The 17,486-nt window shown below is 48.0% G+C and overlaps 1 protein-coding gene across 1 annotated transcript in view; it reads left to right on the top strand.

Annotated features, from left to right (window-relative positions):
• LOC122130270 (baculoviral IAP repeat-containing protein 6-like) overlaps positions 1-17,184 on the top strand; it is a gene marked incomplete at its 3' end in the record, with an annotated part of 34,074 nt that extends 16,890 nt beyond the window's left edge. Inside the window, exons 4-28 of the mRNA XM_042704944.1 lie at positions 1,877-2,070; positions 2,395-2,506; positions 3,244-3,326; positions 3,513-3,735; positions 3,903-4,066; positions 4,902-4,960; positions 5,619-7,175; positions 8,324-8,473; positions 8,959-9,187; positions 9,758-9,918; positions 10,117-10,248; positions 11,073-11,204; positions 11,400-11,563; positions 11,948-12,081; positions 12,321-12,482; positions 12,765-12,896; positions 12,999-13,096; positions 13,269-13,416; positions 13,699-13,832; positions 14,364-14,510; positions 14,747-14,934; positions 15,387-15,716; positions 16,011-16,110; positions 16,489-16,703; positions 16,960-17,184. Coding sequence (XP_042560878.1) covers positions 1,877-2,070; positions 2,395-2,506; positions 3,244-3,326; positions 3,513-3,735; positions 3,903-4,066; positions 4,902-4,960; positions 5,619-7,175; positions 8,324-8,473; positions 8,959-9,187; positions 9,758-9,918; positions 10,117-10,248; positions 11,073-11,204; positions 11,400-11,563; positions 11,948-12,081; positions 12,321-12,482; positions 12,765-12,896; positions 12,999-13,096; positions 13,269-13,416; positions 13,699-13,832; positions 14,364-14,510; positions 14,747-14,934; positions 15,387-15,716; positions 16,011-16,110; positions 16,489-16,703; positions 16,960-17,184 — 5,373 coding nt within the window. The remainder of the gene's footprint in view (positions 1-1,876; positions 2,071-2,394; positions 2,507-3,243; positions 3,327-3,512; positions 3,736-3,902; positions 4,067-4,901; positions 4,961-5,618; positions 7,176-8,323; positions 8,474-8,958; positions 9,188-9,757; positions 9,919-10,116; positions 10,249-11,072; positions 11,205-11,399; positions 11,564-11,947; positions 12,082-12,320; positions 12,483-12,764; positions 12,897-12,998; positions 13,097-13,268; positions 13,417-13,698; positions 13,833-14,363; positions 14,511-14,746; positions 14,935-15,386; positions 15,717-16,010; positions 16,111-16,488; positions 16,704-16,959) is intronic.
• Positions 17,185-17,486: the final 302 nt, after the last annotated feature.

A 17,486-nucleotide genomic window follows, 5' to 3' on the forward strand; every position in this document is an offset into this window, starting at 1 on the left:
TTCTCTCTAGAACGATTCTGTCTCGATTCAGAAAAGTTCATAATCGATTTTTTAATAATAATAAAAAAAAAGAAATTATAATTTATTTATTTATTTATTTATTTTTTTAATACACATTCATTTTGCGTTGAAATGCAAGCGGCATCGATTATTGCAGACTCTGAGTAGCAAACTCAAATGTTTTAAAAATTGAGATGCATCGATAATCGTTTTATCGGTTTAGAATTGATAATCGAGAATCGGTTTAGAATCGAGAATCGGTTTAGAATCGAATCGTTGACCTCTGAATCGGAATCGAATCGTGAGGTGCCAAGAGATTCCCACCCCTACTACCTACAGTATCCCCTCTAGTTTGTGTGTGTGTGCACTCTGGGTGAGTCAGCAGCATTGGACACACCTGACCAGTTTCCCCACCACCCCTTACCTAAGAGCAGGTGGGTGTTTTCTTTGTGGACGTCTCAGGACTTACACAGGCTTCACTGACTGGGAAATCACCTGTGGGGTGTAATGATGATTTAAAACCAAACACAAATGCTTTCACAACACACACTGTTCACGCAGGCTGTAGGTCATTAGTAAATGACTAGTCACTAATACATCTGCACTATACAGTAGACACAAGCCTGCATTCTTTCTGAATTGCTGCACTGCAGTGAAACATAAGCATTTTTACCTTAAAGTGTTATGTTTCTTCTGCAAGCCACAATAAAGGGTGGAAGTTGGTGGGGAGGGTACAGGGTGGCTGCCAAGCACACATCACAGTTTCTACTCCCAGCCATGATGTCTTTGTGGCCCACTCCTGTATCACACCACTTTAGCAATTAAGCTGTGTACTTCTGATGGATCTCCCTCTCGCCTCTGTTCCTGACCCCTCTTAGCGAGTTCTGTATTCTTCTGGAAGGTTCTCCGTCCTCAGCCAGGTTTTCTCTGCAGCGGACAGGAGGGACATTTGATTCTCTCCTCATTAGATTCTGTATGGCCACTACTTCATTGGCCCACTATTTACTGCAGTGATACCTGGCATTTACTTAGTGACTCTGACTATATCCTGTTTCTCCCTCTCTAGCCCCTTTCGCGTACAAAATCTTCAACAATTCCAGAAGACAACAATCTGAATGGATAACGAATTTCCAATCTCACATAGCAGTTAATCATACCAAAGTTTTGTGTCATTTATTCATATGAAACAGCATGTTACAGAATACTGAATACTGAATGTAACTCGCTTATCTAGCTAAGGGAGCCATCCTATCAGTTGGCAGTTGCAAGGTTGTGTTACTATGAGTGTTTCTACCTTTTCCTGTTATACTTTTATAAGTTAAATTGAGGAGACCAGTGTCAGCTAGATTTACTAACTGTAATTTCATACAAATGGAACTCTGTCATTGAAACCATTTAGGTTTAAAGTTTGCTTAGCTAGGTAGTTTGCTAGCATAGAAACTGGGTAAGCATAGCAACAAAGCGACAAACACACCGCGTAGTTTCTTTTATTTTTTTTAAATCATCTTACCAATAATGGACAGGAATCTTGGGCTCAGTGATCACTACCGCTTATGGATGTGTTTAAACAGCTCCAGATAGACATTAAACATTCCTGAGAGAAATAATGGGGCAATAACTCCCCAATGAAGATGGGAATGTTGTTGTTCCCATTTGATTGATTGCTGTCAATGTTACTAGATCGCCGGGGGGTGGAATGACTGTACTTTGCTGTACTAACAACTTTTGCCCCCGTTGCCACATGACGCCAATACGGCATATTAACATAAAAAAAAAACTGGTTTCAATGTTGGTGGGAATGACCTGTCTGTCTGTCACACCATTTTTCATTTTTCATCTCTCTTTCTCTCTCTCTCTCTTTCCTTCATTCCTCCAGTGGGCGACAGTGACTTTCCATCTCCCGCACCACGTGATCAAGGTGGTGGCCAGTGCCATCGTGAACGAGCTGAAGAAGATAAACCAGAACGTTGCTGCCTTGTCTGTGGCCTCGTCCATCATGGACAGGCTGTCCTACCTCTTACCGAGTGCCCGGCCCGAGTTGGGGGTGGGGCCCGGACGCTCTGTAGATAGGTGAGAGAACGCCAGCACCACCCATGTTTAGAAACAAATAGTTGCTCCTGTTGAAGTTGGCTGCTTGCCATCTCAAATGCTATCGGTAACTATAGGGAGTCTTTAACCTAGCCTATGCTTTGCCTTAAGCTTTTAGATTAAAAAAAAGGTGAACATATATTGTTGTCCCACCACAGTAGTAAACTTGTAACCCATTTCCACCTTTTTGATCCAAGTCTATGTGGTGTTCAATTTCAGTTGTGTTGTTCTTATGTGTCTGAGTAAAGTTTAACTAACTGGGCCGTGTGTGTGTGCTTTGTTGCTTATGTGGCTGTCCTTCTCCAGATCCTTGATGTACAGTGAGGCAAACAGGAGAGAAACGTTCACGTCCTGGCCACATGCTGGCTATCGCTGGGCACAGCCAGACCCCATGGCCCAGGCAGGCTTCTACCACCAGGTGGGCAGTTCTCTTTCAGTCTGCTCCCTTGCAGTCTTTTGTTTGTTTTTCTTTCTTTCTTCTGGCATCCTTCTCTTTGTTTCATGTTTTCTGACTTGTACTTTCTGTTTGAGGTTCTTTCCGTTTTTCTCTTTCTGTTTCTCTTGCATAAAGTCATTGTGCCTTTGTGTAATATTTAGGCACAGTGTCAAATCCCACTTTTGGTTTTGTTTTGTTGGTGGAATCCCCCAGATTCATTCAGGCACTAGAGGTCATTCCCCTTGGCCTTACCATTAAAACCAAGGAAACTGATAAGTGTTTGTTTCCATGGAAATGGTAGTGCATCTCTTTGCCTTGTACCCGGTTGCTATGCCAACAGAACAAGTGGGAGTTGAGATTACCCCCCCCCCCCCCAGATAAAAGGGAATTTATTAAAACCATGGAAACTCACCCTTTTTTATAATTAGGAGCTGCCATATATTATAAGCACTTTCACATTTGTTTAAGATATATATTAGCCATAGTAAATAGATATGTTAATCATTTTATTGATGTAGAATTGGGTGACAACTCAGGCTGACAATGGTAGATCATTGAAACGCACAAAAGTCTTCATTCCCCTTGAGACAGTTCAGATGAGGTGCTCAGGCTTCTTTAATCATCCCTGATTTATTATTGATTCAGATCTACCAGGCCCAGACGCTCACTCACTCTCTACCTGTCTGTCTGTCTCTGTCTGTCTCTCTCCATCTCTGCAGCCTGCCTCCACGGGCGATGACCGGGCCATGTGTTTCACCTGTAGTGTTTGCCTGGTGTGTTGGGAGCCCACAGACGAGCCATGGTGAGTAAGCCATGTACACATATTCCATACATCCATCCTTGGTATTTGATCAAAAAAATAAGCCATAATAATATCATGCATCTTGTGTATCGCATCATGAGTCAAATCCTGAATCCTGAAGGAATGCCTACAGTATGTTGGAGGAAGTGTGAGCACTCTTGAGATTTTGAGCTCTCTGCCCTACAGGTCGGAGCACGAGCGACATTCCCCCAATTGTCCATTTGTGAAGGGCGAGCACACGCAGAATGTTCCGCTGTCAGTAACCCTGGCGACCAGCCCGGCACAGTTCCCCAGTCCGGACGGCTCCGACAAGATTGCCTGCTACGGCTTCGGCAGCTGCCCGCACTTCCTGGCTGCCGCCACCAAGAGGGGCAAGATCTGCATATGGGACGTGTCCAAGCTGATGAAGGTTTGCCCTGAGTTTCATGGTTTTTCAATATAAATTCAAGTTGGTATTTGGTATCTACCTATTCTGTCTCTTTCAGACATTTTACAGTGAGACTGTACGTCCTGCATGTGTCCCTGTCCCTGACATTGTGTATGATGTCCTTTGTTTGTCTGCTGTCCTGGCTTCAGGTGCACTTGAAGTTTGAGATCAACCCATACGACCCAGTGATCCTGCGCCAGCTCTTCCTGTCGAGCAGCGAGCAGACCCTGGGCCCGGAGTCCAGGAGGCCCACCCTGGCCTGGCTGGAGGACTCGTCCAGCTGCTCGGACCTGCCAAAACTAGAGGGGGACAGGTACAGCAGAGACATGGGGAGATGAGCCTGCTCCAAAGCACATATTACAGACCGTCTCAGTGTGGAGCTCAGAAGCTAGAGGGGGGATAACTAACATATATCTGAACCCTGAGCCTATCAGATGAAGGTCACAGGAGAAGATCAGTCAGGCATTGGGCCTTTGTGATGTCAATCAAACACAAGAATGCAGCTAATGGCCTGGGGAAAATTAGGAAAAGTAGGGCTGAGAAGGATTTGCTTTCAAAACTTGATTAAAAGGTTTTGTATATTGTGGTATTATGTACATAATGAAGATTCCACTAGCCGTTAATAAAATGACTGAATACTGTAGTTCCCATAGGTTGTAATAAAGGCATTTAAGTTGCCATAAAATAGCCAGTGTGACTATTATGGTGTATTCAATTGAAGTTTTGTATTTTAGAGGTGGTACACAAAGCTTCAAGGTAATTGAATGAAATCAGTCTTTGAACTGAAGATGTTTATATGCCCATTTCCAGAGATTTGGCATAAAATCAGGAGGCTTGGCAGCCGGCAGGGCTTGTTTTGTAACCATAATGAGGCAAGAGTTTTGGAAAGATCAGAATAGATCATCAACCCACCATCCCATCTGTCAAGATGAAATACGTCTTCTGAAAAACAACAACCCCTGACAGACATTGAGTATTTAACCTTTTATCTTCCGTGTGTGTGTGTGTGTGTGTGTGTGTGTGTGTGTGTGTGTGTGTGTGTGTGTGTGTGTGTGTGTGTGTGTGTGTGTGTGTGTGTGTGTGTGTGTGTGTGTGTGTGTGTGTGTGTGTGTGTGTGTGTCTGTGCCTGTGCCTGTGCGTGTTTGCAGTGATGATCAGTTGGAGGACTCAGACAGCGAAGAGCATTCCAGATCGGAGTCAGTCACAGGTACAGAGCTCCTCAGCAGGCCTGCTGATCCCACCTCCTCTCCTCACTCCATCTGCACCCTTCTGTCACATCTCAGCTTGAGTCGTTTTTTATTGATTTTTTTTGTCCTTGACACCGACCTGCTGAATCTGCCAGCGGTGGCTCTAGTTTAATATATTGCCATGCCAGCAGGTCTGTCAGCATGTCGCTCAGTTAACAGGATTTTCCCTGTGTGTGTGTCTGTGGGGGATTTATGTTATGCAGATTTGTATAAGTTAGGTGACATGGGGGAATGTGTGTAAACACCATTACTACTGACTGGCCCATTAGAAATCATCTCCTTGTACTGGATGCACAGCACTCTAATACTCGCGTGGTAAGATTCTGTGAGGTGTTACCATAATCCGCTTAAATGGCCTCTGTATGAAGAATAAAAAGTTACTAATATGCATACTGATGTTAATCTTGAATCTTCATGAAAACCCATCACATAGTTTTAACATCTAGCTCTCATCATTGGTAGAAAAACTGTTTGCAACTCTTAATTGCCTTAGTGATGGCATTCATCTTTACATGATGAAAAGTCTGTGCATCTGTAATTGTAATTAAGTGATGTCAGGGTCTTGAAGCCATTGTCATTGACTGACGTGGGTCCCCCCCCCCCCCCCCTCTTCCTCAGGTCACCCGTCTCAGAAGGAGAGCCTGGATGTCAGTCTGGGCGTGACGGCGCTCAGCGTGCTGCAGCAGCCCGAGAAGCTGCAGTGGGAGGTGGTGGCCAGTGTGCTGGAGGACACCGTCAAGGACCTGGAGGAGCTAGGGGCCAACCCCGCGCTGGCACAGGCCAAGGCCGACAAGGCCAAGGAGAAGCCAGCCGAGCAGCACAACATTCCCTTCCCCTGCCTGCTGACGGGAGGCCTGCTCAGCTACCGCTCGGCCGCCAGCTCCCCTCTCGCCGGGGGCCCTTCCTTGACCCCGGCGCGGCGGCCCCCGCCCCCTACAGCCGACGGACCCTTAAGGACTCAGGTCCCTGAGGCCACCCCCCTCGTGGTCGTCGCCCCTGACCAGGGTCCCATGGAGATTGAGACCTGCCACCCCACCCCTGAGCTGGGCTCCCCCAGCCTCCCCATCTACCCCATCCGCAGGACTATCCCCGTGCTGCTACTGTACAGCATCAAGGAGGCGGACGAGAAGGCCACGGGCAAGGTGTTTGCGCAGATGAACAACCTGATGGGCAAGAGCCTCCACGAGGAAGGCTTCACCGTGCCACAGATCATCGAGATGGAGTTCGACTCGCACGAGCAGCTGCTGCTCCAGGACCCGCCCATCACCTACATCCAGCAGTTCGCCGACGCCACCGCCAACCTCGGCCCCGTGGACGTCCCCGACAAGTGGGGCTCGCAGGCGCCGAGGCCCGGCGCCCTGGTGCAGTGCTTGCGGCTGCCCAAGGAGCTGGAGGACGAGAACCTGTACGTGGACTCCATCACGCCCTGCAGCGACGGCCTGCACCTCCTGGTGGGCCTCCAGCCCTGCTCGGTGGAGTCGCTCAGCGCCATCAACCAGGTCGAGGCGCTCAACAACCTCAACCGCCAGCGCTCGGCCCTCTGCAGCCGCGGCCGCAAGGACGAGCTCCAGGCTCTGCCCATGCTGGCCAACGGGCACGAGGGCACCCACGGGGCCTCCTCGCCCCAGCAGACGCCCCTCATCCTGCCCCCCGACCAGCAGCAGCAACAGCAGCTGCCCTCGTCCCGGGCGTTTGGTGGCAGCCCGGGTAGCGGCGGCGGCGGGTACCTGGTGCTGTACAAGCTAAACTACTCCACGCGCATCGTGACGCTGGAGGAGGAGCCGGTGAAGGTACAGCACATCCGCGACCCTCGCGACGCCGTCACCTCACTCATCCTGCTGCCCGCGGACGTGCTGGACGGACGGGAGGAAGACTGCGAGGACACCTCGGACGACACGACGACCGGCGTCAAGAACGGCCCCGGCGCCGGTCCAAACGGCAGCACGGCCACTGGCGGCGCTCACGGTACCAACACCACCTCGTCCGCTGCATCTGCGGCCAAGGAGAAGCTGGTGGTGACCACGCAGGCCGGCTACATCATGGTGCTGGACCTGGCCACGCTGGAAGTGCTGGCCAAGGTGGAGCCGGCCGTCAAAGAGGGTGGCGATGAGGTGGACCCTTTTGTCTCGGTCACCTACTGCTCGGGGACTGACCGCCTTTGCGCCTGCACGAAAGGTGAGGGCCTCTTCACTGGCTGCTAGAGCTCCACTGGAAAGATGAGATTATTTAAGCTAATGGTGCACTGGAGATAGTTCAGCTCCAATAGCGAGCATAATGCATTAAAACTACTTATCTTTGCTGTGGAAGAGTATCTGATTGTCTGATCTGAGGAGAGTCTTGGGGAAAATCTTGGAAACTTTCTTTTGTTTGTTAGTCGTCTTCCCTTGACTGTGGTCCTGGTGAATATCTCTGCCGACGTGTTATTTGTGGCAGTATGCGTTCTCTTCTGTCTACGACCTTTTCATTCACCTCAGTTAACTCTTTGAAGAGGATGCTTTGTAATTGAAAGTGTCAAGTTGTAGTTAAGCACACTGCAGTGATCGTCCATAGCCTGCAGTGCAGTGCTGTGCTCAGTAAGTGTAAACCCTGCTGAGTTCCCAGCAGTGTCTCCCCCTGTGCTGCATTAGTCGTCTTCAATAAGCCGTGGCTCAGCTCAGCTCAGGGAGGGAGGGGGTGCCCCCTGTTTCTCAGCTGCCGCTTGTAAATGTATCACATAGCCCAAAAATTCCTTAGCTGAACACAAATCAGGACTGTGGCGCGATCACACACACACACACACACACACACACACACACACACACACACGCATAGTATGAACATGTTGATGTTCTGCTGTCCTCCTTCATAAGCCACATTTGTTATATCATTTGTGTGTGTGTGTGGTGCCTTCAGGACAAATGAAGATGTATGTGTTGTAGGTAATGTGAAGGTGTATCAGTTTATGAGCAACAGGTGATGTTCAAGGTTTCAAACCCTTTGCTGTAGAACATGTGAAATTAAATGCCTAATGTTCCGGGGTTTTCCATGAGCTCTCATCTCGGAGCTACTCCTTTTGGACTTGAAATTACAGAGGAGTAATTATTAGGCCTCTTATCAAATCAGAAGTCTGGATGGGACTGCTGGGGGGGGGGGGGGGGGTTGTGTGCATAAGCAATTGGTGATGAATGTGTATAAAGTAAGTGTTAAGATTGTAAAATGAGATCATAAATACAGCAGACTGCTTTGTACTTGTAACATTTTTATAACAGTTCTATAACAATTCTATACTGTTAATATTAAAGGTACATCTAATATAACATGAGTATACATTCTTTCCCCTCAAGGTGGAGAACTTCATTTCCTTCAAATTGGAGGTGTGTTTGACGATATAGATGACGCCGACATTTTTGTCGATGGCCCCCTTTCTAAAGGGGTGGATCAGCTGTTTGAAGGGACGAAGCCGTCCTCAAACCCCTCGAGCCCAGGGATCACAGGTTGGCCTCCATCTTCACTCTTAACATGACTCATCACTCTCGCCATCCTGGCAACCATTACAAACGGTGCACTAGGTTCTGAATGCGTCACTGTTGCTAACTGTTGCGTTAAAGTGTGAAATCCATTTTTCAGGCATCATGCATAACCACCTATAGTCATGAATGTGGCCATTGTTGCTCACTTCTCAGAAGCAATGTTGCATTCCTTCGAACAGCTCACAATGCAAAGACTTTAAAACGGTTACACCATGGGCCTCCCCCTTTTTTGCTTTCGCATGGCTTAAATGTGATTGAGCGCCTGACCTTACAGGTCGAGAACCAGTCACACTCTTGTATCTTTTAATATGAGCGCTGCCTTGGTGAATGTGGGATTAATGGACAGGGATAGTCAGAATATTGTTTCTGTCTGTAGGTGGGGTAATTGGGTGACACACTTGTACTTCACATGCTAACAGTTTGTCTGCCCCTCACGTGTGTGCCTGCAGCAGGAATTGACCTTCTGGTGGACCAAGTTCTGGGCGTGGAGACCCTGTCGTCTCTGGTGGAGCTGACACGGTTTGAGACTCTGACGCCACGCTTCTCGGCCACGGTGCCGCCTTGCTGGGTGGAGGTGCAGCAGGAGCAGCAGCAGCGCCGACACCCACAGCACCTGCACCAGCAGCACCACGGAGATGCTGCACAGCACACACGCACATGGAAGCTGCAGAACGACAGGTGTGTGTGTGTGTGTGTGTGTGTGTGTGTGTGTGTGTGTGTGTGTGTGTGTGTGTGTGTGTGTGTGTGTGTGTGTGTGTGTGTGTGTGTGTGTGTGTGTGTGTGAATGTGTCAGCATGTACATGTTGGTGTGTGCAGAGCGACATGTCTGTGCATGTGTGTGAATGTGTGTCTGCGCGTGAGAGTGCAGTTTGAGAGTCTCTTATCCACTCGTGCATAGACTGATGACGGTTACAGTAAAGCTATGTAGCACAGTATGCATGGTTTACTATGTGAATGAAATTGATTAGCATTGCAACCTGAAGCATCATAGCAGGTCTCTTTTGGCCAGCTGCAAATAGGCTCTCCCCATCTCACACAAGAACACACGCGCCCACACACAGGTACACACACCATTTGCTCACCTTTCACACAGATCATGCTTGTTAAACACATAAGCTAAAATAGTAGTAGTCCTGTTTTGGGGAAAACACTTACAAGCAGGTGAGGGATTTGGTTAGAGGCTAGAGGTTCATTGTAATCTAATACTTTGTTTTTATTTCAATCTGTTGTGCTCCCGTCTCTGTGTAGCTCTAGCTGGGATGAACACGTGTTTGAGCTGGTGCTGCCCAAAGCGTGCATGGTGGGCCACGTGGACTTCAAGTTTGTGATGAACGCCAACATTACCAACATTCCTCAGATCCAGGTCACCCTACTGAAGAACAAGGCCCCAGGATTAGGCAAGGTCAACGGTGAGAATACTATTGCGCGCTCGTGCTCTCTCTCTCACTCTCAAACACAGACATGCACACAGAATGCAGGCGCTAATAGCTTTCTTGATTATACTGCATGCACCAGTGGCTATGACAGCGCCATGATGATTGAGACGACATGACAGCTCACTGGTTTTCCCTTTTTGATAAACGCCTCTGCTTCATCCCCATCTCCAGAGACAGCGGTGGACAGGCAGATCATGTTCCCCTTGTCCCAGGCCCTGCACACAAACGGTGAGAGGAATGGGCCGCCTCTCCTGCACGACTTTGTGGAAGACATCCAGGGCATGGACATCGAGGAGTCACCAGGTAGCTTCACTGTCAAACTGGGTTGGGTGTGCATTGGGGATACGAGCCCTTTGAAGGTTGCCAAGTTTGCTTTCAAGGTTGTCCCTGTAAAGTGGTCTTCATTTAACGATCGTGCTTTTGAGCTTGCTGATAGTCTAACCATTAAAGAGGAAGTGCACAGTTAAATGTGTTTTTTGAGCTGTCAATTCAATTACACAACTGTACTGTGATGAAACACATCAATGCTGGTGTTAATATTGACAAACCGATGGGCTTGCTACTAAGCTACTTGTTGATGCTAACTTCAGGATAGCCGTGCTTACTTGGGCCAGATCTCTGAAAATGGATTGAGGCTCTGCGGTTCAAAGTGGTATTATGAGAGAGGCCGGGCCAGGGCTAGCTAGTTGGCATGTTAATTTGAGTGGATGTCTGGGCAACACATAGCATAGGTGTTTTTTGACATTATGTAATGTAAGTATATATGTTAGTAATTTGTTCACATTCTGTTGAATGTTTAAAAAAATGAAATTCTTACGTTTAGCACATATGAAGGTGTAGCATTGTATTAGCATTGTGGGCTGTGCTACTGCAGGAGCCTACCCTCTACCATTGAAATACACTTGTCAGATAATTGCAGGAACAACACCCTTCAGAAGGGCAAGTAATTGTCCCCATGGACTTTTAAGTAGACACTTTGAGGTATTGCGGTTTATTTATTTATTTATTTAAATTAACATTTACATGAGTCGTGTCATTGCAGTCCTTATGTCCTGACATCATGTGAAGTTGCTCTTTTATATATTTCTTGTCTTAATGGCTACTCTTTTTGATATTTCTCCTGCTAGGTTCTAGGCTTTGTCCTTTTCTTGAGGACCACAAGGAGGACATCCTCTGTGGCCCTGTGTGGTTGGCCAGTGGCCTCGACCTCTCCGGCCATGCTGGGATGTTGAGCTTAACAAGTCCCAAGCTGGTCAAAGGTGAGACTCTGAGTGGGTGTGAAAGAAACATACATTCTTCTGTAGTACCACCCACTTGCCTACAGAGATGTGCTCTGAACACTTTGGGCTTTGGGTTATGCAAGGCATCATAGGCAATCCTAATTAGTGATGGCAATACATACAGAGTTGAATTGAATAAAACCTCTTCACTGTTTCCCTTCTGTCTCCTTGCAGGTATGGCGGGGGGAAAGTACCGCTCGTTCTTGGTTCACATTAAGGCCGTGAGCGACAAGGGCATGGAGGAGAACCCGCGGCCAGTGGTCAGGATGCCTTCCAAGCCCCAGAGCAGCAAAGCCCAGTCCCTCTCCTCTCTGCTGCAGCGGGCCCAGGCCTCCAAGGTACGGCCCAAGATGTCAATGGAGTTCACTACCTCACCACGGTCCATTATTTTCTCATACCAGGACACCTCGGCAGCCGCTACCCCTTCTTAAGATGCTGCTCTGTGCAGTAGGCCCGTGGTTATGTGGGTTTGGCTAGAGAGGATTTTTCTAGTCCTCTGTATTCGCCAGATGGAAGTAATGAGTCTGTGCTGATTGAGTTTTATTCCTAGTGAAGGCTGTTGCCTTGCTAGCACCACCAAGTGGTTGGAGAGAGGAACTGCATTGTTATCCTTACAAAACAACATAGCCGCGAGCACTCCCTTACTGTGTTGTCCTCCCTACTGATCTCATTCTCTGTTCCTCTTCCTCTTCCCCTCTTTTTCCCTATTTCTCCTTTATTAGGAAAAAGCCTCCACATCTAAAGTGGACCCTCCACCAGCATCAAAGAAACCAGATAACCTGCGTGGCTGTGACCTGCTGCAGGAAGTGTCAATCACAATCAGAAGGTTCAAAAAGACCTCCATTCCCAAAGAAAGGTACCCACTCAACCCTCTGCCACTCAAGTGCATACATCACTCCCTTCATGTTGACACTTCAAACAAAGGGTATTTTCAGGGTGTTAAATTAGCCAGTGTTGCCCTTTTTCTACCCTGGACTGAGCAGAGCAGTTTGTGGTTCCAGTTCTTGACAGACAGGTGTACAGACTGAGCAGTTTGTTTTTACAGTGCTTCATGGCGAGGTTTTAAAACTGTTGTATGTTGTTTGAATCCTACAGAATCCAGCGCTGTGCAATGCTGCAGTTCCCAGAATTCCATGAGAAGCTGCTGAACGGCTTGTGTAAGCGCTCGGATGAGACGGCCAGCACTGAGCATGCCCAGAGTCTCATCCTGGACATCCTCTGCTGGCTGGCTGGGGTTTACTCAAACGGACCTTGCAGGTAGGGATGTGTGTGTGTGTGTGTGTGTGTATTAGTGTGTCCGTATGTGCTTGCCTGTGTTTTTTTGCTCTCTGATCATCCAATCATCGGAGTTGATGATGAAACAGAAATTCAATGTGTAATGTGTGGGTGCGGGTGTCAAGCCAGCATACGTGCTTTCTTATTGCATTATATACATCTATTACAACGCAAGATAATAGTGACAGTGATTTTGGTATCAAAATCCAGGGAACTGGCATATGTTTCTTCTGATCCTAAACCTCCACCTCTGTTTGTTTCCAGTCCCAGAGAGGGAAAGGAGGGCCTCCTCACTAAGACCAGGAAGCGGCTCATAGACATAGTCAGAGTCTGCTTCTTCCAGACGGGCCGAAGCATAGCCCACAAATGCGCACGCTTTCTTGCACTTTGTATTAGGTAAGAAGCTCCAATACGCATACCTATTCAAGGCGTTAACTTATTTTGTTGTTTATTTTCGAGATGTGATGAGTAATTGTTTAGTTGTTGTTTGTGTTGCAGTAACGGTAAAGGAGACCCTGGACAGCAGGGATTTGGTATGGCTCTGCTGAAGGCTCTACTGGAGAATATGCCTTACTTACCTGCAGCAGCTACTGGTGGTATGTCATCTGCAGTCAGTTGGGTCTTCCTTTTGATCCCGTTATCAGGAGAAATACAAACCGAATTTAAAATGAGAAGTAATTAAAGTTAAGTTTTACATGATGATACTGGTACTGACTCCTCTTCTTTGTTCCCTCCTCCCCCATCTGTACTCTGGTCTGGCTCTCTCAGGTGCAGTGTTCTGGTACTTTGTGCTGCTGAACTATGTAAAGGATGAGGACCTGGCGGGCTGCAGCACGGCGTGTGCCTCCCTGCTCACGGCCGTCTCCCGGCAGCTTCAGGACCGGCTCACTCCCCTGGAGGCCCTGCTGCAGACCAGGTGAGTCTAGGTGCAGATTGTCTGACAGCAGTTGTCTGACCACCAGTCCCACTGCTGGACAAACACCTTTTTGATTATTATTATTATTTTTTTTTAAACAAACAACCAAAAAAAAAAATATGAAACTATCTGCCTCACCTCTGATTAAGAGGAAGAAATGCTGGGGAGAGACACAATTTGTTGAGGTCATTGCTTAATAATTGACTAAGTGTTAGAAGATTAACCAGTGTAAATCTTAATCTCACTAACTGTCTTGTTTGTGTTTGTTTTAATTTCTTGCAGGTATGGGCTGTACAGCTCCCCCTTTGACCCCGTGCTCTTTGACCTGGAGGTGAGCGGCTCCTCCTGTAAGAATGCCTTCAACAGCAGCATTGGAGTCCAGTCTGATGAGATCGACCTGTCAGACATTCTCTCAGGTGAGATTCTCTCCCCTGACCTCACTGCAGTGGATCTGCCTCTGTTTAGTGTCATTTAGTTGATCAGCTTCAGTTTGGAGGAACCTGTCCCAAACACATTAGTGTCAGAAGAAATAACACACTTTGTACCATATGTAGCTATTGGCTCATTTCCATCTGCAGTCCCTGGGCTGGTAGACATGAAACACACAATCTGCCTTAGTTCATATAGCCTCTCCCATGGACAATAGATGTCCATGATTAACTGGATTACATCTTTAGATTAGTTCTACACCTGGATAGCATTATCAGGTGTCTCATAGAGAGAAAATAGATCAGGATCTATTCTGCTTGTCTGGATTTAGCTCATGTAACTAAAGAACTATTGTTTTCTTTCTTTCTTTCTCTCTCTCTCTCTCTCTCTCTCTCTCTCACCATCCCCTCCCTGTTTGTTTTATCTCTCTTGCTCTGTCTTTGTCGGTTGCTCTCTATCTGTGTATCTATCCCCCCCACATTTTCTCTCTCTCTCTCTCTCTCTCTCTCTCTCTGTAGGGAATGGTAAGGTGAGCAGCTGTGCCGCCGCTGAGGGCAGCTTCACAGCCCTGACGGGGCTGCTGGAGGTAGAGCCTCTGCATTTCACCTGCGTCTCCACTAGTGACGGTACTAGGGTGGAGAGGGACGACGCCAGCATGTTCACCGGTACATATCTCTCTTTACTACTTCTACTTCCTCATACACACACTTTTACTCAAACATTGCTGTTCCACATGGCAATATATAGTGCAATACAGCACTCAAGGCCATGGTACCTCAAATGGTACCTCAAACCTTAATCTCAAGTCCTCCCCAGATGCTGATACCAAGAGCACACGAGGTAAAGAGTTGATTTCAGGCTGACCCTGAACCTTGAGTAATGTTTTGGCTTCACCCTACAGTGAGCACGTTCGGGGTGACCCCCGGGGTGGGCGGTCTGTCGGCGGGGTCGGTCGGCGAGGCGTCCACGGCGCTGAGCTCGGCGGCCCAGGTGGCGCTGCAGTCGCTGTCCCACGCCATGGTGTCAGCCGAACAGCAGCTGCAGGTCCTGCAGGAGAAACAACAGCAGCTGCTCAAGCTGCAGCAACAGGTCAGGGTCACCACATAACAATGCATGCATGCAAAGATCAATACACATCAGTATGCAAACACAAATATGAGCACACATAGAGCATACAGGTCATTGCCTTGAACACACACACACACACACACACACACACAGTCATTATATCTGATTCACTGACTGTGATTGATTGGTTGACATCCTAATAGCACCAGGGACATTTTGTTCTGTGCTGTTGTTTCCATTCATTGAACAGCACAATACAGGAGAACTGATATCATGTTCTGTAATATAATGAGTTTAAATCAACATGGCATCACACTAATGGTTTTATACAGATCCCTTTAATGGGTTCAATACTTCATAGTTACAGTTATTGTTAACAATAAATGCTCTGATAAATGAGTTTATTTCTGCATATTCAATTTCCATCGGGTTTTAATGCTGGGTTGTTTCAGCATCTCTCCTATGCTCAACAGAAAGCCAAGCTGGAGGCCAAGCTGCACCAGACCACCTCAGCGGCGGCTGCCGCTGCCGCGTCCGGTGTGGGCCCCATCCACAACTCCGTGCCTTCCAACCCCTCTGCCTCCGCCTCCAGTGCCCCAGGCTTCTTCATCCACCCCTCCGACGTCATCCCGCCCACGCCAAAGACCACCCCCCTCTTCATGACCCCGCCCCTGACGCCACCCAACGAGGCCGTGTCGGCGGCCATCAGCGTGGAGCTGGCGCAGCTCTTCCCCGGCTCCATCATCGACCCACCCACCGTCAACCTCGCCGCACACAACAAGAACTCCCACAAGGCCAAGCCGGTCAGTCCCACATTGGGTGCTCTTCATGCAGAGGCTCATAAAATACATTTAACTTCAGTTTGTGCTGCATATTGCGAGAGATCAGTCGCAGACATGGCTGTTACTTGGCCAGTTAATTATTAGCACATTATTGTCAATTTTCCTTTATTGGTCGTTTGTTTTTAATAGTTCACAGGTTGTTCACAAGAGTAAACTATCCTGTGTAATGATGGTTCTTCTTAAATGTCTGTACGAGATTATATTCATAATGAATGTGAGTGTGAGTTCACAATGTTGATCTTTATTTGTATGCAGAATCCCATGGGCAGTGGACTGGCATTAGCCATCTCTCAGGCCTCCCACTTCCTGCAGCCTTCCCCTCACCAGTCTATCATCATAGAGCGCATGCACTCAGGTGAGACACGCACGCACATGTACACATACGCACACACATATGCACACACATGCACACAGGCACCCACGAACACGCATGCGCACACAGGCACCATAACAGTACAGACTGCAGCTAATGTTGAAATAGTATTGTTCTACTATACTTTAACACAGCACTGTTTGATTATGAGCATGTTACAAAAACTAGCTGCCTACAAAAACATTTCTTAAAAAATTGTAATAACCTACATGTTTTGTAGCTGCTGGACCTGGATGTCTCGTTGCTCTGCATATAAATAAGTGGTACTAGGGGTGGAGCAGAGAAGCCCAGAGAAGTTTGCGTGCCATGACTGGCGATGAGCCGTATGAAAAGTGGTTGTAAGTCTCGTGCTTTGTCCAGGTGCGCGGAGGTTCGTGACTTTAGACTTTGGGCGGCCAGTGCTCCTGACGGACGCTCTGATCCCCACCTGCGGGGACCTAGCCTCACTGTCCATCGACATCTGGACGCTGGGCGAGGAGGTGGACGGCCGGCGGCTGGTGGTGGCCACCGACATCAGCACACACTCCCTCATCCTGCACGACCTGCTGCCCCCGCCCGTCTGCCGCTTCATGAAGGTGAGGATGGACTGAAGATGATGGTGGAATGGTGTTAGCTCTATGTCTAGTCAGGAAATGGCAACACCTACTTTTGTTGTGTATTTCCTTTTTTCTTTTTCTTCTTTTAAACTCTGTTCAGTTTTTTGTAGCCACATGTCTTTGATATAAAGTAGTGCCAGAGGGATTGTGTAAAGTACAAAGGGAAAACCTGGATCAGTGATCACCTGAAGCAGCTTTCTCACAATACACACTTCTCCATTGTTTCCTCTCGTAGATCACTGTGATTGGCCGCTACGGCAGCACCAATGCCAGGGCCAAGATCCCATTGGGCTTCTACTACGGCCACACCTACATCCTGCCGTGGGAGAGCGAGCTGAAGCTGATGCACGACCCCCTGAGGGGGGAGACTGACGCGGCCAGCCAGCCTGACGTGGACCAGCACCTGGCCATGATGGTGGCGCTGCAGGAGGACATACAGTGCAGGTCAGAGGTCACGGGACCCCCCCCCCCCCCCCCCCCCCTTTAGGATCAGGGATGAAGAGATTCCAATGAATCAATACCAGTGATCTGATTTTAGGTTACCCAAGAGGTGGTATCCATCATGTTGGAAATAAACGTTTCTCTTTTATATGAGCTGTTTGTCAGTTTCAGTCAGTGGAACATTTTAAAAGGGCCTTGAATCAAAAGCTTTTGCATAGTTTTCCAACTAAAAGAAAAACATGTGCAAGCCTTAGAACTGTAAATTCTGACCTGTCCTCCTGAAGTCTGACGTTCCACTGAGTTCCCTTGTTGCTCCCTGCC

Source organism: Clupea harengus, unplaced genomic scaffold (assembly GCF_900700415.2).
Source record: "Clupea harengus unplaced genomic scaffold, Ch_v2.0.2, whole genome shotgun sequence".
Taxonomy (NCBI): domain Eukaryota; kingdom Metazoa; phylum Chordata; class Actinopteri; order Clupeiformes; family Clupeidae; genus Clupea; species Clupea harengus.